General features: G+C 37.4%; 1 protein-coding gene and 1 non-coding gene across 2 annotated transcripts; one reads left to right on the forward strand and one right to left on the reverse strand.

Annotated features, from left to right (window-relative positions):
- Positions 1–12,128: 12,128 nt before the first annotated feature.
- Positions 12,129–12,265, reverse strand: LOC114235640 (U4 spliceosomal RNA). Its single transcript, XR_003621764.1, has one exon. It is a non-coding gene; the product is annotated as a U4 spliceosomal RNA (small nuclear RNA).
- An 11,603-nt stretch (positions 12,266–23,868) lies between these two features.
- On the forward strand, positions 23,869–25,266 carry LOC130708640 (serine palmitoyltransferase 1-like). The gene has a single exon (XM_057550585.1). It carries the CDS (start codon positions 23,910–23,912, stop codon positions 24,324–24,326), a length of 417 nt encoding a protein of 138 aa, XP_057406568.1. The 5' UTR covers positions 23,869–23,909; the 3' UTR covers positions 24,327–25,266.
- Positions 25,267–27,639: the final 2,373 nt, after the last annotated feature.

Genomic DNA, 27,639 nt, shown 5'->3' on the forward strand with positions numbered 1-27,639 from the left:
CTAGTTTTCAAGTAATCTATTAAATACCACTTAAAACTAGGGTTATATTTTGAAACTTTTTCTTGACCCTTAATACCACTCCCCAACCCCCCCCCCCACCACCACACACACTGAACAGACTCTCTGGATAGTTTTGTTCACAAATACTAAAGTCCCAGTATTATAATCCATCTAATTTAAATAAATGAGGGCTTCCCTGGTGGCGCAGTGGTTGAGAATCTGCCTGCTAATGCAGGGGACACGGGTTCGAGCCCTGGTCTGGGAGGATCCCACATGCCACGGAGCAACTAAGTCCGTGAGCCACAACTACTGAGCCTGCGCGTCTGGAGCCTGTGCTCTGCAACAAGAGAGGCCACGATAGTGAGAGGCCCGCGCACCACGATGAAGAGTGGTCCCCGCTTCCCACAACTAGAGAAAGCCCTAGCGCAGAAACAAAGACCCAACATAGCAATCAATCAATCAATCAATCAATCAATCTTTAAAGAAATGAAACCATGAGCCACATAAGAAATTGAATTTTTCTTCAATCTAAGTGTTCAGTTCAGTGAGTAGGAAAAAATTTCTAACTTTAAAACATTATTTCAGAAGTAAGGGGCTTAACATAAAGCTTACATATGGGAAATGTACATTCTTAGAACCCAAAACCTCACTAAAAATTACCCTTTCTAACAGACAATATAATCGTGAATTAAATACATAGAGAGTTGAGTGGCTCCAGTTGATATGTTAAGATTTGAAAAGTACCCCAAATATTGTACAAAAGATAATTCATCTAGCATGTAAGCTTCAACAATATGGACACTAGAAATCTTATCTATTACGAGAAACAAAAATATATTAGAGAACATTTGAAGAAAGTATTTTTCTCAGTTGGGATTGTCATATGGAAGGCACATCTTCTGCTCTGAGTTCTTTTGCTCCAGGTGGTGGAATTAATCACAGCATTGCTCTCTGGGGCAAAGCAGGAATCCTTTTCTCACTCTTAGGACATTTTTGCTCAAGAAATTTATTATGACTCAAAAGTAGGCTAATGTGCAAATTTAGTAATTTCTTTACATAAAATACTTTCTGGCCTGGATCTAAATCTAAATTAGTGGACACGTTATGCTTGTATTTTGTAAATGAGAGTTAATCATGACCTTCCCTTTTGTTTCTGTGACTTGAGTCAGCCTCTTGGAGTATTATAGTTTGGTATGGTGTATTTTTATTCTGACAATTAGCACCCAGATTATGCACTTTCAGTAGTAAAAACTCCATCTCAGAGCCAGAGAGCATGATTCCCATTCTTTGTTAGGTTTGTTACATGCTTTAAGAAATTATAAATTTTGATTGAGTTTTCTGATTTGAACACTACATTACAGCAATGTACTTGTGTAAGGAGAAGGTTCCTGGGCACTAAGAGCATATATTTAAAGACATACACTGTCTGAAGCCTAAATGCTTAACTTTCTATCAAAACGTGATCTAGTTAGATCGGACATGGCTCATCCATGTCCAATCTAAAATCAGAGGAAAAAACTAGAGACAAACAACAAGCCCCCAGATTCTCTTTTCTAACAATTATTCTTGGGAATCTTTCCTGCTTTCAGTAAATATGTCAGTGATCATTGAAGGACTACTTCCTTTTTAAACCCCTGCCTAGAAATATTCAATTTGCAAATGGCATAAGACACAGAGTGGTAGAGTTATACCAGAAGAAGAAAGAAAAATGCCTCTGTGTGAAAGGCTGACTCTGCTATGTAATCAGAAAAACAGGATCTATTATTCTCTTTAAATTTTTTAAAAATGACAATAAAGTGTCACTTGCTATTTTATTAAAAATATATAATATCTTATATATATAAGTATATATAAAGATAAAGCAAATTTTATATCAGCCTTATCTCAAGAGCTAAATATTCTCAAAATAAGGTCATCTTAGCACCTTGACAATAAGGTGAAATATGATTAAATGGTGGAAAATAAATTAGCTTAGAAAATAATAAAACATTGTTCACAATGAGTATTCAAAATGTGAAACTAGCTTAAATTAAACAAATGGCTAGTGCCAAATAATTTAGCCTTATTAGAATTGGATAAATCTATTCAGTACTAACATAAGTGCATAGAAAGTATAATGGATGAAATACTCCCAAACTATTAACTGTTTCTTTAGTTATTTCTTTGGAAGTGATTATAAATAGGGAGTTAGGGATAAAAGAGGAACTTCCCTGGTTTACCCTGTGTTTTGGGTTTTTTTGTTATTTTGCATTGTATTAAATCTTTTACATTGAAAGTTTATTACCTTATGATTTGAGTAATTATAATTTTTAACTAACATCAAACTTGAGTTACATAATTATTTCCTAATCTATTTACCAATAAATGTATACTTGTATGGAAATTCCATTTATAAATATTCTAACACTTTATTAAGTATAGTTCATCCAAAAATATGCAGGTGAAGAAATGGTTTTTAACATCTCATTATAGGCTATGTCTTCTATGTATTTTGTATTTCCCCAAGTGCCCAGTATACTGTTCTGTACATAGTGAAGATAGTAGATTAATGAACAAAAATTAAAAGTAAAAAATAACTAAGATATGTATCATGGTACACCTTAATTTTTAGAAAAAAAGAAAAGAAATAGGTTGAGGAGGCTTTTTCAAAGGAACAACAAAAAGACCTGTTATAAAATTTTAAAGTTAATTTTTAAGGTTAAGAGAAGCTCCTGCATTCATTCATTTATTTAACAAATAATTATTGAACACACTCTGGACCAAGCATGATTAAAGATGCTAGAGATTCAATGAAGAACAAGACTAAGTTCCTGCCATCATGGAACATGCACACTGAGATCGAACATGAAAACAGTACCAAAGATCCAAGCAGCCAAGGAAAAGGGCAACATGACGGCACGACGAGTTACTGCCTTGGGGTAGGCTTGATCAGACACATTCTGGGCCTGACCATGAAGTAAGGTAGAGCTCAGAAGTATGTGACTATGGTGTAGTGACGACTCAAGGGGGACCCTGAATGCCAGTTCCACTGAGCCCAGTACAGAAAAAGCAGAGCAGAGGGACTTCCCTGGGGGTCCAGTGTTTAAGACTCTGGGCTTCCACTGCAGGGGGCAAGGGTTCGATCCCTGGTCAGGGAACTAAGATCCCACATGCCGTGCAGGGTGGCGCCAAAAAAAAAAAAAATAGGAAAAGCCAGAGACAACGAGACCAACCCCTCTTCTTCCTCCTCCTCCTCAGCCGACTCGATGTGAAGATGACAAAGAACTTTTGATGCCACTTCCACTTAATGAATAGTAAATAGTCATCATGCCATACAGTTAATAAACTTATCTATTGTGTATGTGTGTGAGCATCTGCATGTGGAAATCTAATAACTGCACAGCAAGAACTGTATGAGATGTTTTTATGTCATCATTATTGTTGCCTAAGTATTCATCATGTAGAACATTGTGTGCAAGACTTGTATGCCTATCCTTATATAGGCATAAGGTGAGTGATATTTAATAAAAATGTGTTAGTTTTCTTATTTTATAATTTTGATTGCAAAGAATTACATTATAGTACACTATGCCTCTCATAGAGAAATTACCTATCAGCTTATCATCACAGGTAAGTGGGGTTTTTTAATGCAACAATGTTTCCAATACTGTATTATACATATGACCATAATATGGTATGCCATAAAAATTTTATAATGATTCATTCATAGTGTATAGGCTAGGCTACTCAGAAGCAATTGTATTGATTACACTAGGTACTATAAAGCAATCATTTCTGCTTCTTTGTTATCAATGCATGATACACAGGTAAGATTCAAATACAAATAAGTTCAGAGGTCAATGACCCAGATTCAGTAGGTCACTTCAAGATGTCAGAGACCCAGGCTCCTTCTATCCTGTTGCTCTACCGTGACCTACATTGCCCAGATAATCTCATGTCCAGGGTGACTGTGCCAGTTCTGGCCATCATGTCCACATTCCTGCCAGCCAGAAGGTGGAAAAGGAAGAACATACCTTCTCTCAATAAGAAAACATCTTAGAAGTTGGACATACCACTTTCCCTTTCATTCCATCTATCAGAACCTAAATGTACCAGATCACTCCTAGATAACAAAGGCAGGAAAATGTAATTTTTATTTTTTGGATAGCATCTGCTCAGTTAAAAAAATCACAAATTGTATCACTATAGAAAAAGGGAAGAAAGGATATCAAGAAATAATACATAGTTTCTTCCTCAGAGGTTAAAATTCTATTGCAGTAGGTTAGGCTAGATTTTGTAAGGAAATTGACAAATGAGACTGCCAGTAAAGTTTCTGGATATGCATAGAGAAAGTTCATCTTTCTTGCTGATTTTCACACTACTACTAGCTCAGGATGATATTTTCAAATATTCCTGTGTTAACTATAGCTGGAAACTGTTAGCCCCCAAAATAGCAATTTCACTTTCAAGGAATAGGAAATGAAAGGGAAAGCCTAAAGCATCAGAGTTTAGGCAATGATAATATCTTCTTAAATTCAGATTTATTTGCTTTGTTTTCTTGCTTCTTATCCATGAGCCAAAATGATAAATAAGTGAGGTACTTTTCCTAGATTCTCTTTTCAATGCCAAGTTTAATGTTAACTTTAATGGATTCTGTTAAAGGCATCTCTTTGACTCTCTGGAGGCATGCTGGGGAGACCCTGGTCTGGAGACCTAATTTCAGCAAGTCTCAAATGGGGATAACAGAAGCCAAAGACCAAGCTGAGGGTATTTAAGGTGATTCATCTTCTAAGATAATGGCAGCCAAGAATGGGAGCGATTGGTTGCCACCAGAACCCAATTTTGAGCAAATAAGTTACCATGTGTGAGAAAGATTTAGGTGTAGAACCATACAGGAACAGGTACACTGATACTGTTATCAGTTAATTATAAGCTCAAAATGTTTGGTTCCTACCACAAAAAAAGAGTCTCACTGGACAAGTAGCATCTTAAAATTCAACGTAAATCCATTTCCTTGAACATTTTTAGGTTTTTAAGTAATTTTTTTTAAAGTACAAAGAGAAGTAGTAGAGAAATCAGGCAGAGAGCACTTGAACCAAGTGTATGGAGTTAACATCAGCAGTAATGGAGCAGATTGATATCAACGTTCCCCAAAGAACACAATCACTGCTATGGCATTATTGGCCAGAAAAACAAGTAAATGATAATCTAGATCTGATCATGAAAAACATCAGTTTTATTCAAATATCTAGCCACATATAGTGCCCATATTCTGTAATCTCTAATAGTGTATTGTAAGTCATTAATCTTGAGTATTATAGAGATCCTGTCTCTCCTAATTACTCTTTTTCAGGAAGTTGTGAGTTATTCTGGGCCATTAATGCCATCCTGTTTGACATGGATTTTCTTAATTCTTGTCTACACAGAGCTGATGGAGCATCCAGATGAGACCTAAAGACTACACAATCTCCTTCTTCACTGATATCCCAGGACCCCACCTCATCCCACACAGGAATCTTGGATATCAACACGTTCCCAAGTTGATCTGATGCAAAGGGAACATTTTTGGTAGTTTTAGGTCATTCATTAGCAGTAAGAATTGCTCAAGGCATATTAGAAGTCTGAATGGAGAAAATGGAGAGAAGGCTCTAGGATAAAGGGCAGAAGTGTTCTGAAGATCACTTGACTGTCATAGAAAGAGAAAGAAAAAAAGTAGTTGAAATCAAACTTGTTAACAACAGAGAAACAAAAGTAAACGTTAGCACGTTCTAAGACCACAGCATTTCAGGAAGAAAAGAGAACACTGCCCGCGACCCAGGACACGACATTTACCTGAGAACCTTCCATTTCTTGTTTTTCCTTCACTGGGTTTCCTCCTCAGGTGAGATAAGGTGGAGAAGTCACAAATGCATCTTGAGAACATGACTTTAAAGGCTTCAGCACAGACCCTTCGTTGCTCTCACACCCATGGGAAGAAGGAACTTGAAATACCCTCTTCTCTGTTGTCTCAGGAGAAATTCAGGAACAATGAGCTCCTACATGAAGATTAATCTTTGAGTTTCTTCTTCACTGTCTCCAGGGGCCCTCTCTTCCCACAGACGCCCCCAAATTCTGCTACAGCCTGGGTAACGTGGGCTACACTGTCCTGCCCGTACCAGACCCACGTAGAGCAGACACTGTTACCTCCTCTTGGACTACGAGCTTGACTCAACTCTCCTAATATACTCGTGAACCCTCACCCTTAACCATGGCCTCACCTTAGAATCACCTGGAGCACTTAATTAAAACAACATTGGTGTTCCCACCCAGACAAATTGACAGAATCTGTGGGGAGGGCACAGGTGACAAGAGTTCTTAAAACTCCACATGTGATCCGCATTGGAAGCCTGGGCTGAGAGTCATTTATCTAAGCCTTGCTTCTCAAGATTTATGTGCATAAAAATCACTTGGATGGATGTTAACTAGATTTGATGCGATCATTTCACAATATAAACACATATGGAATCATTATGTTGTATACCTGAAACGAATATGATGTTATATGTCAATTAAATCTCAATAAAAAATTACTTGGAGATTAAAAAAAAGAAAGGGAGGAAGGAAGGGAGAGAGAAAAGAAAAATACAAAAAGGAGAATTAGTCAGGATCTAGTCCTTCCTAGAGTTCTTAACCCTAGCCCAGAATGTGACCTGGATTGTTTGAAAAATATGACTCTTCTTAGAAGGACAAACCAATGAAAATAACATTTTGAAGAGATTTTAAGTACACATTATTATTTTTCTCTGCTCAAGGTCTAGGTTACAATTGAAGGAGAGGAGCTAATATTTAAATTTTTTTAATTTAAAAAATAAAAATGAATTTGATTATTATGAGGATAAAAGACATCTTAAATGACAAAAGGATGTTCTAGGCAGTAGTAGCTGCCCTACTTGCAGAATTTTCTAGAGCAGGAACAGAGACAGAAACACAGGGATAAGGCATTCAGCTAGGCTCTTTGTAGGAGTTTTACAGCAGATAAAAAACCCATTTAAGATCACTAATGATTCCCTTAAGTATTGAATGAAGATCCAACTTAACATGTACAGTGATGACATAAATAGAATGTTTCTTAAAAGCCAAGAAATTTCCATAGAATCCAATCATTTTTAATATGATTGAATGTTTTAATATATATCTCACCACAAATTTCAGTTGAAAAACTTTATAGTACTGTCCCTTCATGTCCAGAGGCCTTCAATTGCACTGATGTGCAGTGTGCCACTGAGACTCTGAACCATGCATTTTTCATCCAGATGTTTTAATTGCATGCAGATGCCATCGCTGACTATTAACAATGATGATTGAAGAGAGGTATTACTTTTCAGTGTGAAGGTCAGATTTAGTTTTTTTAATCTCCTTTCATTTTGGTCTCATTTCATTTTATTCTGTATTATCTTATGACAGGAAAATGAAACAAAAGGAAAAGGAAGTTTACACACATTTTATTTTAAGTTACAGTTTATATGAGCATCAGACATGAGTGTTTTATTTAAGTCTTCAGGTTGATACCTTTCTGGTTTCCTGAAATATAATACCCATTAATCCCTGTTTGCAGACACCTTGAAATATTTATTGAATAATACAATACAGATTCTAAAACATAATCTTCTTTTATGAATACTGGCACAATTTCACCCAGCTCTGTGGAAGATTTAAGAAAAATGGTAGGGCAAGATCAGACATTGTTTACATCTCACCTCCAGCAAGATATAACTTTACTCTTGGCTGACCTTTAAGCAAAAGCAATGGTTATGTAACCAAGTAAGCTAAAAACTAAACAGGAAAAGTCACAGAGCTGGGAATGAACTACAAACTTACACTATTTGTTAAACTGAGATTTTTATCATGTGGCTCAAAGAAACACTAAAGTTTCCCAAATGGAAAAATGTGACCGATATTTTATCTTTGCTATCTGAATGTATACATAAATATTTCAGTATTTAAAGGAAGTTATTTAGGAGTCTACTATAAAATGCATTGTAGTATTTTATATAATGTTAAGCAGTATCACTCATTGTCAGAATAAAATTTTTGAATGAATTGCATTCTATCTTCACATAAATATTGGTTATAATTAATGTTCATGTTATATTGTTCCTAAAACATACATTCTAAGATTGTTCTTAAACAGATTTATCTTTGGAAAGTTTTAAGTATAGCCTTATCCAGGGGCAGAAGAATAATTTCTTAAAGTCTGTTTTTAGCTTTACCATTTGCAGCATATAATCAAGTTAATAGTGACTACATTTTATGTTCAATAGGAAAAAAAAACAATTCTTGCCAAGGAGGAAAAAAAAAAAACGCAAAAGAAATGGCACAACCTGGAAATACTCTAAGATTTTGAAAGATCTTGTTTTTAGTAGTATATAAATATCTTTAGCGAATTATAGCTTCTTTTTGATGTCCCCATGATCAGAGTATGTTTAAATTTTTGCCAAAATTGAATAGTCATCTAGTATATTTTATATTTCATATGCAGTTGAATCTTTAATATATCTGTTAGTACTTTAAAAAATCTTTTAAACAATGAAGCTATAACATGAATTGTTATTAAAGAAATATGAAAAGAAAGCTGAAGAGTCAGAAGCAAAATTACATTGAAAACGTATGACTTGAATAACATGTTGGATGCTGTGCATTTGCGATGAACAGGACACATTGCTTATAGTCTAGTGGATGAGACACAAACAAGAAATAAACAATTAAAATACTGTGGGACGAGTAGTATAACAGGAAAAGTCATATCCTAGGACCTTGCAGGGGCACTTAAATGAGCCTTGGTAGAGGAAGGGTCACTGGAAGAAAATTTCTTGCCTGAGTAGGAGCAAAAATGAGCCAAAGGGAATATAAGCCCTCATAAAATAAACGTAACTTGGTAAGACTATCATCATGGACATCAGAAGGTGAAGGGTGAGGCTGAGGAAGAAAGCAAATCTGGAAACGCCCTGTAATTATGTAAGGAGCTTAAAACTTCTAAAAGAATAAAAAGAAATAAACCAACAACCACACCAAAGGGTTTTAAACTGGGGGCTGACATGACTGTGTCAACTCTTTGGGGTGGTCTTTCTGGTTGCCTTTGGAGAATGAATGGAAAGAATGGAAGACTAAAATCTAGGAGAAGAGTCAAGATTGGGAGCTGTCTTAGTCAGGGTTCTCCAGAGAAACGGAACCAATAGGATATAAAGATTTACATAAAAGGAGATTAATTATAGGAACCAGTTCACAGGGATATGGAGGCCGAGAAGTCCCACAATCTGCTCCCTGCAAGCTGAAGAACAAGGAAAGCTGGTGGTATAATAATTCAGTTCAATTCCAAAGGCCTGAGAACCCAAGGTAGTGAGGGGTGGGCTGGCTACTAGTGTTAAGTCCCGGAGACTAAAGGCCCAAGAACCTGGGAGGCAGGCAAAGATGGAGGTCCCAGCTCAAGAAAAGAGAGAGAACTTGCCCTTGTTTCACCTTTTTTTATTCTATTCAGGCCCTTAACAGATTGGATGATGCATCCCACGTTGGTGAGGGTGAATCTCTTTACTCAGCCTACTGAATGAAATGCTAATCTCTTCCAGAGACATCCTCACAGACATACCCAGAAATAATGTTTTATCAGCTATCTGGGATCCCTTAGCCCAGTCAAGTTGACATAAAATAAACCATCACAGGAGCCCAGGTGCATTAATCCAGGTGAGAGGTTGCAACAGCACTGGGGAAGGAGAGAGGATGGAGTTCCGAGCTTTAGAGGCGGTACTGGATTGAATGTACTCAGTGAGGGAAAGCAAAATAGCCATGGAATTCAGTGAAATAGGACTATGGAAAGAGGACTAGGTATAGGAAAAGATGATGATAAATGCAGTTTTAGATCTGCTGTCCATCTTTTGAAAAGCCTGGATGTGCATGTCGAATAAGCAACTGGATACATGGGGAAATCTGGATAGGCATTATGGAGTTTTGACACATAAATGAGACAAAAAATTGACATCTTTTCCAAATACAGTTGACCCTTGAACGACGCAGGGGTCAGGGGTGCCAACACTTCCTGCAGTTGAAAATCCAAATACAACTTACGGTCATTCTCCATATCCATGGTTCTGTATCCCTGGATTCAACCACCCCTGGATCATGTAGTACCGTAGTACTTACTATTGAAAAATCCCATGTGTAAGTGAACCAGCACTATTCAAACCCATGTTTTTCAAGGGTCAACTGTACACATGTGCAACTCAAAGAATGTCACTATCTAAATGCATTACATAGAATTTTTTACTAAAGCAATAATATTCCAATCAGGAAAATAAACAATGATGTGACCATAATACCTTTTGGGGAGAAGAATTGGAAGAGTATCAATGAAATGTAAAAAAAAAAAAAAAAAAAAAAAAAAAAAAGAAACACAATAAGATTAGGCTGAGGATGAAATATGTAACTAGGTCCAGAATTTGTCCTTTATTAGAGACACAAGGCTTAGCAACTGTTTTGATGTTGCTCTTGTGTTTTATTTTTTTGTTTTTGTTTTTGTTTCTGGAGTCAGTTGGTCTTGGTAAGATCACTCAGCTTTTACAACATTGTAAGGCAATTTGTATTAAAAACCAGCTGTAACTATTTCCCACGGAGGAAAGATCCATAAATTACAGCTCAGGTTATTTATCAGTTATGTAGTTTAAAAATTCTTTGGCAGATAGGATTAAATTGTGAGAATTGATCCTGAACTCCAGCTGAGGGGCTTGTGAAATTATAAAGATAATATGTTCACTACAACATCTCCTGCTGCCCAATTTAAAGGTGCTGGGTAGGAGGTCAGTGGAAAGGAAGGCAGTTGGATGACACTATTTGAAATATTTTAAATAAATGTTTTGTGAGAGACTAACATATTATGTAAAGGAATAATTTTTTTTTTTTTTTTTTTTTTTTTTTGCTAAGCTGAATCTTCATCCAATCATTTGATTTATGAATGGGAGATTTCACTTACAGTCTTGGGTCTTCCAGTCAATCCAGTTTTTAGCAGAGCATTTTTTTCCATGGTATAATTTTTAATGCCTTGTCTAGTTTTCTTTTTCAAATGACTAATAAGAAAGGCTTTATTTTCTCCCTACTTTTTCCTCAACAAAGTATTCTGTGGCCTAATAATTCTCACATAGGCAAATTTGTGTACAACTTTCTGCAGGGATACTTAATCACTTTATGAGCATATTTGCTGCTCAGAAGCAGTGCTGAACCTCTTATATTTAGATCCCAAGGTTGTTACCCTGTAAGTCAGCTGGGTGAATCAAAACAAAATAAAAAACATGACATCTCTGGGTTTTTCTTTGGAACAGCCAAGTATCCTGAAATCAGATGGTTAATTACATACAAAAGCCACCTGTTGCTTGATTGATTTGTTCAAGAAGGATTTTAGGTATACACAAAGATACAGTGTAGCAAAATAAAAATAATATCTGACTTGTAGGAAGAATGGAAGGAAAAGAACATGAAGGAGGAGAGAAAGAAGGAACCAGGAATGAGGGCAAGACACAAGATACACGAGGTGGTATCCACTTGCAAAGGATGAACTCAAAATGTGCTCTAAGCTTGAGCCATCAAGGAGAAAACTGTATTTAATTACAAAATTGACAGTATCTATGGGGAAAAAAATGAAGCATTAGTAAAGAAGTCTGTCAAGTTTTGATTTGCAATCTGAGAGGAAGAGAGGGGATCCTTTAAAAAGGAATGAACAACAAGCTCCCATCCATCGTTACAGGAGACATAGCAAGGACTTTCTCTCACTGTGTCTAATGATGTCCCTCAGAGAGCAGCTGACATATCGCCCGTGTTGTAAGAGGAGCCTCAGGAGTGGGCGAGAATTAGGTGTTGAATTACCAATAATGACTCCCAGGCAGGAAAGTTAAGAGCCCCAAGTATATCATTACAGTTTGTTATTTATTGAAAAATAGAAGGCAATAAAATAAATAGTACGGCGCACAGTATTTCTATGTTGTGATTTGTTTTAGAGCTTAACAAGCAGGAACGGCCAGTTAAAAATCCCTGAAATTCACCTGTGGCAGAGTGGAAAGAACACTGGATTGAAGCGAAAGCCTGAGTTTGAGCTCCAGCTTCCCTTTTTTTTTTTTTTTTTAATCCAGTCTCTGTAGAGACTCTCAAACATTGCCAAGGCTGACTATGTGTCACATCCTTTCTGCGTTAGAGAAAAGTTTTCAATTAGCAATAATTGCACCTCGGATAAACCTCATTGGCTACGATACAGCCACTGTGCAAAGCTGAGCTTCACTAACTTCTGTCTGATTTTGCTGGGACAGGTCATGGATGTTCCTACTGAGACCCAGATTTCACACCTGTAAAAAGGAGTTAATAATACCTATTCAGAAGGTTTTTCTGAAGATTGAGCAACATATTGCATATAAACAGCTTTTCACTACATTATCTGAAATACTCATTTCTTTATATTATCTACAAATGTTTTAGCTATTTTTTCAAGTATATTGAAAAGTATTCTATAACTGCTCCACGTGATCTTGTATCTTTCTGTGAATTCACAAATAGCTACATACATAGAGACCTACTGAAAGATATTTTAATTGTTATTATAACAGTAATGCTCACAGTTATCTGAGTTCCTAGAATATGAACATCAAGCTGGTAAATGCTTGATGTGTTTCACCCTCTGCAACCTGAAAACAATATTTATAAAGCAAGGGTTATTATTCTACCCATTTTATAAGTTATGAAGTTAAAGAGATAAAGTTACTGAGCTGGGGTTAGAAATGTGAAGTTTGTCAAAGGAGAAGAGGGCAAAACTAAAAGACATTGTATGATGGAGGGGTGAAAAAAGAAATATTTAAATACAGAAAATGTCTGTTACACAACAAAATTAGACCCTTGAAAATGATTGGTACTTACTGATACCTGGTGTGCAATTCTTTTACAAGGACATATTTGAAGGTCAATTTAAAAAACTATGTTTGGTATCCAGTAAAAGTTTTCAGGTAATTTGTACAGCATCCCCGTCTTTAATGTTCAAAACTCTGGGAGCCCACACAGACCTCTAGATCTGACATCCATCACCAAGAGGGCCAGGTTCTGCACCAGAGCCTTCCGATGGCTAATCTGAGCTTTAGGATGACATTAAAAATCATCATACTTAGTTCCTAAATATTCATATTTTGTTGTATATATTTTGGGAAGAATCATTTCTTTTTTCCTTTCAAAACAGAAAGTTAGTTTTTAAAAGTTCCCAAATAAAAATTCATCTTTACATAAATTCACCCCTAGGTATCAGGAAGGATGCCATTTGCTTTGTTCATTTTGGGTTAAATTGTGTTCCAAGAAAGGAGACAAGGAGAAATAGAGATCTACCTTGTATTCTGTCCAGGGGTTATGGAAACCCAAAGAGACAAACAAAATAGAATGCTGAATAACTTAATAATGCTAAAAGTACTAAAGAAATGTAAGACATTATTATTTTACCTGGAACAGCAAGTAGGCTCATAAGATTATAATAGGCTAAATTAATTATATTAGTTTGCTAGGCCTGTCATAACAAAGTACCACAGACTTAAACAATAGAAATGAAATTTCTCACAATTCTGGAAGCCAGAAGTCCTAGATCAAGATGTTGCCAGGGTTGGTTTCTTCTGAGGCATCTATTTTGGTTTGCAGATGGCTGTCTTCTCCCTGTGTCTTTACATGACGTTCTCTCTGAGCCTGTCAGTATCCCAGTCTCCTCTTCCTATAAAAAACACCAGTCATATTGGATTAGGGCCCACCCTAATGACCTCATTTCAATTTAATTGCCTTTTCAAGACCTTATTTCCAAATACAGTCACATCTTGAGATACTTGGGGTTAGAACTTCAAATATGAATTTGGCGAGAGGGGAGATATGATATAGCCTGTAACATTAATATAGTGTAAACATAGGGAAAGAATGATACCACATGTTACAGCCTAAATATTTTTAAATAAAGATTAAAAATAGCATTGTAAATACTGCATAGTAAACATATGTCAATAATGACCTTAAAATTCCTGAAGAATATCAATTTGCTTTTATGTCACAGTTGTAACAGCCAGCTGCACAGGAGATTGGTTCTGTATTCCTCCCATCATCACCCAGCAATCCTTATGTGTTTATTGCTAGGAGCTGAGACTCAAAAGGGAAAGAATGTACAGACCCTAGGGACTTAATATCTAATTGCAGCAACAGTATGGATGTTTAAGAGAGAAAGAAGAATAAATAGCAATACAAGTTTGCATGTCCTAAATTCCAAATGGAAGATTAGCTGTCTTCCTGATTCTGAGGTCATACCAGCCAGCTCTGTGTTGATTTCTAAAGGATTCCAAGAGAAAACTAACATTATTTAAATATGCAGATAATTAGTGGGATAGAATTTCAAAAGAAGGAACAAGAGCGATGAATCTTTTGAAGGCCCCTGATTCCAAACTACTTGCTCTTCCTTTACTTCTCAATGAGGAAGAAATAAAGTGTTAAAAAATGTCCTCAATTATTTAAAAGTTCCATTATTTGGCATCCATTCAACTGAAGTTTTGCTATAATAGGGAATGATAATTAGATTAAGAGATTTTTTTTTTCTATACTTAGTTGATGTGAATTCAGCAAATACAGTTTACAACCCAAGAGAAAACAGGGCTGTGTTATTTTGACTACCTGAATCAGCCTTAATGTCTTTTTACTCACATGAAGATTTGGCCGAAATCAATTCCCTATTTCACTGTCAAATGTGGGAGGGAGGACGGGGAACAACTTTTGTTATGTTCTATGTGTACAGCTATTGACTGAAGTCTCTGATGGAGTAGATTAAAAAATACAAAAATATATGACTATGGTCAAAATACTAAAGTATTTGATTTTGTGGGTAGAAGAACTTAGCACTGAATTAATTTGAGTTCCTATTAGCATTTATCATAGTGAGTGAAGATAACGTCTTAGTTTTAAGCACATAGAGAGTCTGTCAAAAGAGGAATTTAGGGAAGTAGTGGTTAAATGCCCAAGCTCTGGAATCACAGTGCCTAGACAGGAAGCCCCTAACTCACAACTTGCATGTCCTTGGGCAAATTGCTCTCTTTCCCTAATGCCTTACTTTTATTATCCATAAATGAGGATAATAATGGCATCTGCCTTACAAAATAACCACAAGGATTTAGTTATAGAACACAGGAGGAAAATGCTTCACACAAAATTAACAATAAATGTTAGCTATTATTGGTAGCCAATAACTTAGGATATATCTAACATTTTGCTTTCTAAATAATGGTTTTCAACCTCATGAGCACATTAGAATCATCTGAGAATTTTTTTTTTTAACTCTAATACCTGGCCTTATCCCTAGAGATTTTGATTAAATTGGCTTCGGGTGTGGCCCAGACATCTGTGAATTTTAAAAATTCCCCAGGTAATTCCAACATGCAGTCAAAGTTGAAAAGATTTGATCCAAATAACCCACACATATGTGTAGCATCAGACAGCTCTGTCAGTATCCAACCCAGTCTCAGAGTAACTTTCTCTAAACTGTCTTCTGCGTAACACTGGTCCACCAAGATGCTCCCTAAAATAAAATACAATAAAAAGTAACTTAGAGGAGCTTCAAGATGGCGGAGGAGTAAGAAGTGCAGATCATCTTCCTACCCACAAATACATCAGAAATACATCTACATGTGCAACAACTCCTACAGAACACCTACTGAACGCTGGCAGAAGACCTCAGATTTCCCAAAAGACGCCCTCAGGCGACCTACACACAGAGGCGGGGCCAAATCCAAAGCTGAACCCCAGGAGCTGTGCAAAAAAGAAAGAGAAAGGGAAATCTCTCCCAGTAGCCTCAGGAGCAGTGGATTAAATCTCCACAATCAACTTGATGTACCCCGCATCTGTGGAATACCTGAATAGACAACGAATCATCCCAAAATTGAGGTGGTGGACTTTGTGTGATTTTCTCTGTAGAGCTTTGCTTTTACCATTTGTCCTAGGGTTCTGTCTGGCAGTTTCTTTCTTTTTTGTTTTTTTAATATAGTTTTTGGCACTTGTTATCATTGGTGGATTTGTTTTATGGTTTGGTTGCTCTCTTCTTGCTTTCTCTTTTTTTTCTATTACTTTAAAATTTTTTCTTTAATAATTATTTTTTATTTTTTATTTTAATAACTTTTTAATTATACTATATTATATTTTATTTTATTTTATCTTCTTCTTTCTTTCTTTTTTTTCTCCCTTTTATTCTGAGCCATGTGGATGACAGGGTCTTGGTGCTCCAGCCAGGCATCAGGGCTCTGCCTCTGAGGAGGGAGAGCCAAATTCAGGACACTGGTCCACAAGAGACTTCCCAGCTCCACATAATATCAAATGGTGAAAATCCCGCAGAGATCTCCATCTCAATGCCAAGACCCAGCTCCACTCAATGACCATCAAGCTACAGTGATGGACACTCTATACCAAACAACTAGCAAAACAGGAACACAACCCCACCCATTACCAGAAAGGCTGCCTAAAATCATAATAAGGTCACAGACACCCCAAAAAACACCACCAGATGTGGACCTGCCGACCAGAAAGACAAGATCCAGCCTCAACCACCAGAACACAGGCACTAGTCCCCTCCACCAGGAAGCCTACACAACCCACTGAACCAACCTTAGCCATTGGGGGCAGACACCAAAAACAATGGGAACTACGAACCTGCAGCCTGTGAAAAGGAGACCCCCCAAACACAGTAAGTTAAGCAAAATGAGAAGACAGAGAAACACACAGCAGTTGAAGGAGCAAGGTAAAAACACACCAGACCTAACAAATGAAGAGGAAATAGGCAGTCTACCTGAAAAAGAATTCAGAATAATGAGAGTAAAGATGATCCAAAATCTTGGAAATAGAATGGAGAAAATACAAGAAACGTTTAATAAGGACCTAGAGGAACTAGAGACCAAACAAACAGTGATGAACAACACAATAAATGAAATTAAAAATTCTCTAGAAGGGATCAACAACAGAATAACTGAGGGAGAAGAACGGATAAGTGACCTGGAAGATAAAATAGTGGAAATAACTACTGCAGAGCAGAATAAAGAAAAATGAATGAAAAGAACTGAGGACAGTCTCAGAGACCTCTGGGACAACATTAAATGCACCAACATTCGAATTATAGGGGTCCCAGAAGAAGAAGAGAAAAAGAAAGGGACTGAGAAAATATTTGAAGAGATTATAGTTGAAAACTTCCCTAATATGGGAAAGGAAATAGTTAATCAAGTCCAGGAAGCACAGAGACTCCCATACAGGATAAATCCAAGAAGAAACACACCAAGACACATATTAACCAAACTATCAAAAATTAAATACAAAGAAAAAATATTAAAAGCAGCAAGGGAAAAACAACAAATAATATACAAGGGAATCCTCATAAGGTTAAGAGCTGATCTTTCAGCACAAACTCTGCAAGCCAGAAGGGAGTGGCAGGACATATTTAAAGTGATGAAGGAGAAAAACCTACAACCAAGATTAGTCTACCCAGCAAGGATCTCATTCAGATTTGATGGAGAAATTAAAACCTTTACAGACAAGCAAAAGCTAAGAGAATTCAGCACCACCAAACCAGCTTTACAACAAATGTTAAAGGAACTTCTCTAGGCAAGAAACACAAGAGAAGAAAAAGACCTACAATAACAAACCCAAAACAATTAAGAAAATGGTAATAGGAACATACATATCAATAATTACCTTAAATGTAAATGGATTAAATGCTCCAACCAAAAGACATAGACTGGCTGAATGGATACAGAAACAAGACCCGTATTTCTGCTGTCTACAAAAGACACAGTTCAGACCTAGGGACACATACAGACTGAAAGTGAGGGGTTAGAAAAACAAATTCCATGCAAGTGGAAAACAAAAGAAAGCTGGAGTAGCGATTCTCATATCAGACAAAATAGACTTTAAAACAAAGACTATTACAAGAGACAAAGAAGGACACTACATAATGCTCAAGGGATCAATCCAAGACGAAGATATAACAATTGTAAATATTTATGCACCCAACAAAGGACCACCTCAATACATAAGGCAAATACTAACAGCCATAAATGGGGAAATCGACAGTAACACAATCATAGTAGGGGAGTTTAACACCTCACTTTCACCAATGGACAGATCATCCAAAATGAAAATAAATAAGGAAACACAAGCTTTAAATGATACATTAAACAAGATGGACTTAATTGATATTTACAGGACATTCCATCCAAAAACAACAGAATACACTTTCTTCTCAAGTGCTCATGGAACATTCTCCAGGATAGATCATATCTTGGGTCACAAATCAAACCTTGGTAAATTTAAGAAAATTGAAATTGTATCAAGTATCTTTTCCTACCACAATGCTATGAGGCTAGATATCAATTACAGGAAAAAATCTGTTAAAAATAGAAACACACGGAAGCTAAACAAAACACTACTTAATAGCCAAGAGATCACTGAAGAAATCAAAGAGGAAATCAAAAAATACCCAGAAACAAATGACAATGAAAACACGACGACCCAAAACCTATGGGATGCAGCAAAAGCAGTTCTAAGAGGGAAGTTTATAGCAATACAATCCTACCTTAAGAAACAAGAAACATCTCAAATCAACAACCTAACCTTACACCTAAATCAATTAGAGAAAGAAGAACAAAAAACCCACAAAGTTAGCAGAAGGAAAGAAATCATAAAGATCAGATTAGAAATAAATGAAAAAGAAATGAAGGAAATGATAGCAAAGATCAATAAAACTAAAAGCTGGTTCTTTGAGAAGATAAACAAATTAGAAATGAAAAAGGAGAAGTAACAACTGACACTGCAGAAATACAAAGGATCATGAGAGATTACTACAAGCAACTCTATGCCAATAAAACGGACAACCTGGAAGAAATGGACAAATTCTTAGAAATGCACAACCTTCCAAGGCTGAAGCAGGAAGAAATAGAAAATATGAACAGACCAATCACAAGCACTGAAATTGAAACTGTGATTAAAAATCTTCCAACAAACAAAAGCCCAGGACCAGATGGCTTCACAGGTGAATTCTATCAAACATTTAGAGAAGAGCTAACACCTATCCTTCTCTGACTCTTCCAAAATATAGCAGAGGGAGGAACACTCCCAAACTCATTCTATGAGGCCAGCATCACCCTGATACCAAAACCAGACAAAGACGTCACAAAGAAAGAAAACTACAGGCCAATATCACTGATGAACACAGATGCAAAAATCCTCAACAAAATACTAGCAAACAGAATCCAACAGCACATTAAAAGGATCATACACCATGATCAAGTGGGGTTGATCCCAGAAATGCAAGGATTCTTCAGTATACGCAAATCAATCAATGTGATACACCATATTAACAAATTGAAGGAGAAAAACCATATGATCATCTCAATAGATGCAGAGAAAGCTTTCGACAAAATTCAACACCCATTTATGATAAAAACCCTCCAGAAAGTAGCCATAGAGGGAACTTACCTCAACATAATAAAAGCCATATATGACAAACCCACAGCCAACATCATCCTCAATGGTGAAAAAGTGAAACCATTTCCACTAAGATCAGGAAAAAGACAAGGTTGCCCACTCTCACCACTATTATTCAACATAGTTTTGGAAGTTTTAGCCACAGCAATCAGAGAAGAAAAAGAAATCAAAAGAATCCAAATTGGAAAAAAAGAAGTAAAGCTGTCACTGTTTGCAGATGACATGACACTATACATAAAGAATCCTAAAGATGCTACCAGAAAACTACTAGAGCTAGTCAATGAATTTGGTAAAGTAGCAGGATACAAAATTAATGCACAGAAATCTCTTGCATTCCTATACACTAATGATGAAGAATCTGAAATTGAAATTAAGAAAACACTCCCATTTACCACTGCAACAAAAAGAATAAAATATCTAGGAATAAACCTCCCTAAGGAAACAAAAGAGCTGCATGCAGAAAATTAAAAGACACTGTTGAAAGAAATTAATGATGATACAAATAGATGGAGAAATATACCATGTTCTTGGATTGGAAGAATCAATGTTGTGAAAATGACTATACTATCCAAAGCAATCTACAGATCCAATGCAATCCTTATCAAATTACCACTGGCATTTTTCACAGAACTAGAACAAAAAAATTCACAATTTGTATGGAAACAGAAAAGATCCCGAATAGCCAAAGCAATCTTGAGAAATAAAAACAGAGCTGGAGGAATCAGGCTCCTGGACTTCAGACTATACTACAAAGCTATAGTAATCAAGACAGTATGGTACTGGCACAAGAACAGAAATATTGATCAATGGAACAGGACAGAAAGCCCAAAGATAAACCCACGCACATATGGTCACCTTATCTTTGATAAAGGAGGCAAGAATATACAGTGGAGAAAAGACAGCCTCTTCAATAAGTGGTGCTGGGAAAACTGGACAGCTACATGTAAAAGAATGAAATTAGAACACACCCTAATACCATACACAAAAATAGATTCAAAATGGATTAAAGACCTAAATGTAAGGCCAGACACTATCAAACTCTTAGAGGAAAACATAGGCAGAACACTCTATGACATAAATCACAGCAAGTTCCTTTTTGACCCACCTCCTAGAGAAATGGAAATAAAAACAAAAATAAACAAATGGGACCTAATGAAACTTAAAAGCTTTTGCACAGCAAAGGAAAACATAAACAAGACAAAAGGACAACACTCAGAATGGGAGAAAATATTTGCAAATGAAGCAACTGACAAAGGAGTAATCTCCAAAATTTACAAGCAGCTCATGCAGCTCAATATCAAAAAAACAAACAACCCAATCCAAAAATGGGCAGAAGACCTAAATAGACATTTCTCCAAAGAAGATATACAGATGGCCTACAGACACATGAAAGAATGCTCAACATCATTAATCATTAGAGAAATGCAAATCAAAACTACAATGAGGTATCACCTCACACCAGTCAGAATGGCCATCATCAAAAAATCTAGAAACAATAAATGCTGGAGAAGGTGTGGAGAAAAGGGAACCCTCTTGCACTGTTGGTGGGAATGTAAATTGATACAGCCACTATGGAGAACAGTATGGATGTTCCTTAAAAAACTGAAAATAGAACTACCATACGATCCAGTAAACCCACTACTGGGCATATACCCTGAGGAAACCATAATTCAAAAAGAGTCATGTACCACAATGTTCGTTGCAGCTCTATTTACAATAGCCAGGACATGGAAGCCAGCTAATTGTCCATCGACAGATGAATGGATAAAGAAGATGTGGCACATATATACAATGGAATATTACTCAGCCATAAAAAGAAACGAAATTAAGTTATTTGTAGTGAGGTGGATGGACCTAGAGTCTGTCATACAGAGTGAAGTAAGTCAGAAAGAGAAAAACAAATACCGTATGCTAACACATATGTATGGAATCTAAAAAAAAAAGAAAAAAATGGTCATGAAGAACCTAGAGGCAAGACGGGAGTAAAGACGCAGACCTACTAGAGAATGGACTTGAGGATATGGGGAGGGGGAAGGGTAAGCTGGGACAAAGTGAGAGAGTGGCATGGACATATATACACTACCAGACATAAAATAGCTAGCTAGTGGGAAGCAGCCGCATAGCACAGGTAGATCAGCTCGGTGCTTTGTGACCACCTAGAGGGGTGGGGTAGGGAGGGTGGGAGCGAGGGAGACGCAAGAGGGAAGAGATATGGGGATGTATGTATATGTATAACTGATTCACTTTGTTATAAAGCAGAAACTGACACACCATTGTAAAGCAATTATACTCCAATAAAGATGTTTAAAAAAAAGTAACTTAAAAGTGATGGATACAGAATCAACTAAGTTTTTTTTTGAAGTTATAATTCACATTTTTATTAATAATATTTACTCATTTTAACAATATTCTAAGTTTCAAGCCATGTAATTTTTTGGTTTTGTGTTCAAATGTAGACTTTTCAGTCTTATATCTTCAGAAATGAGTTTCATAAATCAGTTGTTAAAAATACTAGATTCATCTGCTCTGACAATATTCCCTGTTAGTTTAGTCAATTAAAGATTTAGCTTAACTTCTAAAACTAAAACATACTGCACCTTTCTTTGTGAAAGAAGTACTAGCCATTTTATTCAAGAGTACTAATGTCCAATTATAGATAATTTTATTACAAAATTGCCATTATTCAGAAACAAGACCAATAAGTCAAGATAATCATTAAGTCCTGCAACAGAAGTGTGAATTAATAAATGTAATTGAGAACCACTGAGTCAATGAGTAATGACCATATCATATAGTTTACTCAGTTGTTTTAAAAATCATTCAGCTGTACTTGTGACTGACAGAGGTCTATTATTCATGATGTCACTGGCATGACATCAGGCCCAATAGACATACATAATAACTTTGATTGAATGCATAATTATTTAATTATTATAAAGTTATTAAATACATAATAACTTTTATTGTGTCCATATGCGGAAAAGAGTTACCATGGCAGGCTGACACCGCTCTCCTTCGAAAGGATTGCTTACAAGGCTGGCCCTTAGCTGGCATCAGAACCTGGATTTGGGGAGCGTTTCTGCCATACCCTAATTGATGAGAGCCACTCACTGCGCCTATAAACTGTCTGGGTAAACCACGTGGTTTGTGTTCAACACCTGCTTTCCTTCTGGGAGTCTGGAATTTTGGTACATGCTATGCAGAGGCTTCCACGTGACCGACTTCCAGTTAAAAGTCTGAGGACTGAGTTTCTAATGAGATCCCCTGGAGACAACATTTCACACGTTGTCACAATTCAACCATGGTGGAATTAAGCTCACGCTGAGTGACTCTACCAGGAGAGAACTCTAGGAAGCTTGCACCTGGTTTCCTCTGGACTTTGTCCCATGTGCCTTTTCCCTTTGCTCGTTTTGCTCTAATAAATCTTAGCCTCAGTATGACTACATACTTAGTATTATGAGTCTTTGTAGGAAATCACCAAACCCAGGGGTGGTCTTGGGGACACTGACACAGTCCAGTGTAGGTCCAAAGAAGAGGACCTGTGCCTTAAATCTCTTTATATTTCTTAGAATATATAACATACTCTTATACGTAACAGATTATCATATTTTGTGATTTTATATATTATCCTCCTAATACATCCAAACCAGTCTAAAGATGTATTGAATCTCTACTTCAGTGTGACTTAACATTGGTGAACCAGTTAAATGGCAAAAATATATGTGATAATACACGTACAATTCAAACAACAAATGAAAAGTTTTTGGCAGGTTCAAGTAACAGAGTTGGATAGAAGATTGATTACTTTGACCATTTACAGTCTGCAGCCCTCCAATTTGTTTTAATGATGTCTTGATAGTTCTCTGCCTGCAAATATCCTAAAGAATATCCTAAGCATTCTTAATTTGAATTTCTTTTTTTGTTAATTCACCCATCTTTGGAATTTAGCAAAATATAACATATTTCAGTTGTGTGTGACTGATAAAGAGGGCAGGTATTTTATCAAGCTTCTGTGTTATTTAAGGACAGTTCTGTGATGTGTCAAATAAACAATCCATGCTTCCTTATACTTTATACAATTCCTTTAGAACCAATCCTACCTATTGGCCAATAGATCAAAAAGACTGCCACAGAAAACACTGATACAAAAGAAACATTGAAATATGATCAAAGAAGGCCCAAGGGATGAAAGGAGTCAGTGAGTTGGAGAATATAGCCAGGTTAAAGAAAGTTCCAGGCCACCCCTGATGTCAAAGTACTTTTCTGGTCTTGATCTTGAACTTGTTCAGAATCTCTCTCTTGGGCCTTTTCCCTCATTATTTTGGGGATCAAAACATCTTTTTCGCTGACGTGCCTGCGGCCCGCCTTCCGGAAGGAAACCCTGGCGGCTAACTATGGCGACGGTGGCGGAGCAGTGGGTGCTGGTGGAGATGGTCCAGGCGCTCTACGAGGCTCCTGCTTATCATCTTATTTTGGAAGGAATTTTAATACTCTGGATAATCAGACTTCTTTTCTCTAAAACTTACAAGTTACAAGAACGATCTGATTTTACAGTCAAGGAAAAGGAAGAATTGATTGAAGAGTGGCAACCAGAACCTCTTGTTCCTCCTGTCTCAAAAGACCATCCTGCTCTCAACTACAACATCGTTTCAGGCCCTCCAAGCCATAACATTGTGGTGAATGGAAAAGAATGTATAAACTTTGCCTCATTCAATTTTCTTGGACTGTTGGATAACCCTAGGCTCAAGGCAGCAGCTTTGGCATCTCTAAAGAAGTGTGGTGTGGGAACTTGTGGACCTAGAGGATTTTAGGGCACATTTGATGTGCACTTGGATTTGGAAGACCGCCTGGCAAAATTTATGAAGACAGAAGAAGCCATTATATACTCATATGGATTTGCCACCATAGCCAGTGCTATTCCTGCTTACTCTAAGAGAGGGGACATTGTGTTTGTAAATATATAGTCACCCGGCCAAGTAGTTCTGCAGAACTAGTGAGACCTCCACTGGAAGGATGCCTTAAGGTGTCGGTACTTTGTTATCTGCCATTATGATTTTATTTATTGATGTTGAGAAGACCAAACTTATGTAGGAGCGGACCAGCCCTCTGTTTTCCCTGTGCAGCTCTGTGACAGTGTGGTGTCCTTGTGAGTCCATGGTCGTAGCCCACATAGCCACTCATACTACCTGATAAAGTCACTCCACTTCTCAGTACCCTCGCTGCAACTCTTGGTCTCTGCTGATCTTGCTTCATGGCTTGTTAAGAATATAGAAGTCATGAGTTGCAGACTTCCTTAACTTTCCAGGAACAAATGACACACTTGCATACATGTGCACTAAATGTATGGTGTTGCTTTTTACTGTGGAGGGGAAGAGCAGAGAGGAGTAGAGTGAGGGCTGGCATAGCCCAGGCAGCTGGTTATACCCGTCAGGAGCACCTGCCACTAGCCCGAGCCTCTGTTATCTTTTGAGTGGACAATTAAATGACTCTCTTCATTTAGGTCTCAGAGTGACTTTTGTTTCCTCTTTTCCTTTTTGACACCATAGCCAGACACTCCATTTAAGAGCTTCCATTGTTCCTAAAATAAATATCCAAGTTCTTATTATGATCTTGTACATTCTAGACTACTGTTTTAGGCCCATTTTCTACCATTTCCCCTTAGGTGGTCATGCTGTGTAGCCTTACCAGCCTTATATGCTAGTTTCCCCTCAAGGCCTTTGCACGTGCTAAGACCCTAAGTCCCTACGCCTAGAATGTTGTTCCTCCTCTCATCTCCTACTTAATTCCTGCTCATCCTGCACATGTACCACCTCTGCAGGAAAGCCTTCCCCAAGCTCTCAGACCAGGTCAAGACCCCTTGCTGCATGTGGAGAAAATTTTACAGCCAGAGGAGTTTGGTATCCTTGTGAATCCATGACCACGCAGGCATTTACGTGCCTGTCAGAATCACTGTTTCTCAAGCCTCCCTTAACTTACATATGCAGGTGTGTGCGTGTGTGCTCATGGGCGCCCGCACCGTCTGCTCTTGGCTCAGCTTGCCTCACGCTCACTGTACTCTTTTACACCACTTTCAACAGTTCATACCAGCCCGTTGCCTAGGATAGCATGTGCCATTTAGTGGTGCTCAGTAAATACCTTCAGTAAGAGAATGAATGGAGGCTGGAGCGCAAAAGAGGGGTCCAAGTGACTGGACTTCAGAGCCCGGCTCACCTCAGTCCCTGTACCATCCTGCTGCTTCTCACTCACTGTCGGAGCACCTGTAGTGCAACAAGCTCAAGCACACGCTGCAGGGCTGGCTCTTCCTGGGGGTTTTCAGCACGCTTGTGTCCCATTCTTCCCCACAGCCCTGTGACAGTTACCTGGGAGCACTCCAGCACATGGCCTGGGCCTGAGTAGAATTGTTTCCCAATGTGACCATGAAAATGAATGTTTCTATTAATTTCTTGCACATAGTTTAAAAAATCAGTAATAATAAAGACTCATCACAAATTTGAGAGCCAGTGATTTAAACAGTGATTCTAGGTTTTTAATAAAGCATAGTTGCAGACAACTACAATACAGTGTCAGCCAATATCGCTTTATACAAGCCCCCACCATAAATTCCTTTTTGAGTTTAAAGTCCAGAAGAAGTTTACAGTTACAGTTGAACTTGTATGCTTCCTTTGTCAGATAATAAATACTATATTGTCCTTTTGGTTTTCACTGCTAGGAAACCTAGTCTAAACTCACTTTCAAATCTTATGCCTGGTGTCTTAGAACTTCAGTTTCTAATGAGTCATTAGACAACTTAATTATTCCCTTATACATAATTTTAAATATTCCACCTGAAATTCATTTGAAAGTAGGAACACTAGAGGTAAAAATGGTGTTTAGTAAATTATTTGACAAATTGTTTTTGATAAATTCATTAGGCATAGACAATATGTTCGATGTTTTATTTTCTTTCTTTTCTAGTAAACAGTGATAATGCTTTGCCAGTAGGTCTCAGAACAATGGTTGTTTATATACCTAAGTCTTTCCTTGTCACTCTGTCTGTATATTACTTTGTGTACCCTTTTCTAATGAAATGTTTTATATTGAGATAATTGTGGATTCACATACACTTGGAAGAAATAATACAGAGATTTTATGTGCCCTTTACCCAGTCTTCCCCAATGGTCACCTCTTGCAAAACTGTAATACAGTTTGAAAAGTGGGATGTTGACATTGATAAAGTCAAGATAATCCCTCTTGTTGCCACACCCATATCCCTTCTACCCTACCCACTCTTTAGCCCCTGGCAACCACTAATCTGTTCTCCATTTCTGTAATTTCATGATTTCAAGATTGTTGTACAGGGACTTCCCTGTTGGCGCAGTGGTTGTGAATCCGCCTGCCAATGCAGGGGACACGGGTTCGAGCCCTGGTCCGGGAAGATCCCACATGCCACGGAGCAACTAAGCCCGTGCGCCACAACTACTGAGCCTGCGCTCTATAGCCCGCGAGCCACAACTACTGAAGCCCGCATGCCTAGAGCCTGTGCTCTGCAACAAGAGAAGCCACCGCAATGAGAAGCCTGCGCACCGCAATGAAGAGTAGCCCCCGCTCGCCGCCAACTAGAGAAAGCCCGTGCACAGCAACAAAGACCCAACACAGCCAAAAATAAATAAATAGATTAAAAAAAAAATGTACAAATGTGAGTCATACAGTAGGTAAAACATTTGAGGATTGGCTTTTCTCATTCAGCATTAATTATTTGGAGATTCTCCAGGGTTGTTATGTGAATCAAGAGTTTGTGCCTTTTGATTGCTGAGTCATATTCCATGGTATGGATACACCACAGTTTGTTGAACCATTCACCTATTAAGGATATCAGAGTTGTTTCTAGTTTGGGGCTATTACAAATAAAGGTGCTGTAAATATTCAAAAAAAAAAAAAAAACATCTTTTTCGACATGTCTGAGATGCTGCTCTGTGGGGTCGAGCGCCATGTCTGCGCGCAAAAGGCAGCAGCCGCGTGGCCGCCCCTCAACTAAGTTTGATAATATGCATATCTCTTGAAGATTCACTTATCACCTAGTATATTAAAATACTGGAGAAGTTCTGCTTCAGGTAAACGTGTTTATTGCTGATGAACTCAGATTTC

Source organism: Balaenoptera acutorostrata, chromosome 7 (genome assembly GCF_949987535.1).
Source record: "Balaenoptera acutorostrata chromosome 7, mBalAcu1.1, whole genome shotgun sequence".
In the NCBI taxonomy this organism is placed as follows: domain Eukaryota; kingdom Metazoa; phylum Chordata; class Mammalia; order Artiodactyla; family Balaenopteridae; genus Balaenoptera; species Balaenoptera acutorostrata.

Coding starts and splice junctions, on each gene's coding strand:
- LOC130708640 (XM_057550585.1), top strand. CDS start 23,910: ATGGCGACGGTGGCGGAGCAGTGGGTGCTGGTGGAGATGGTCCAGGCG.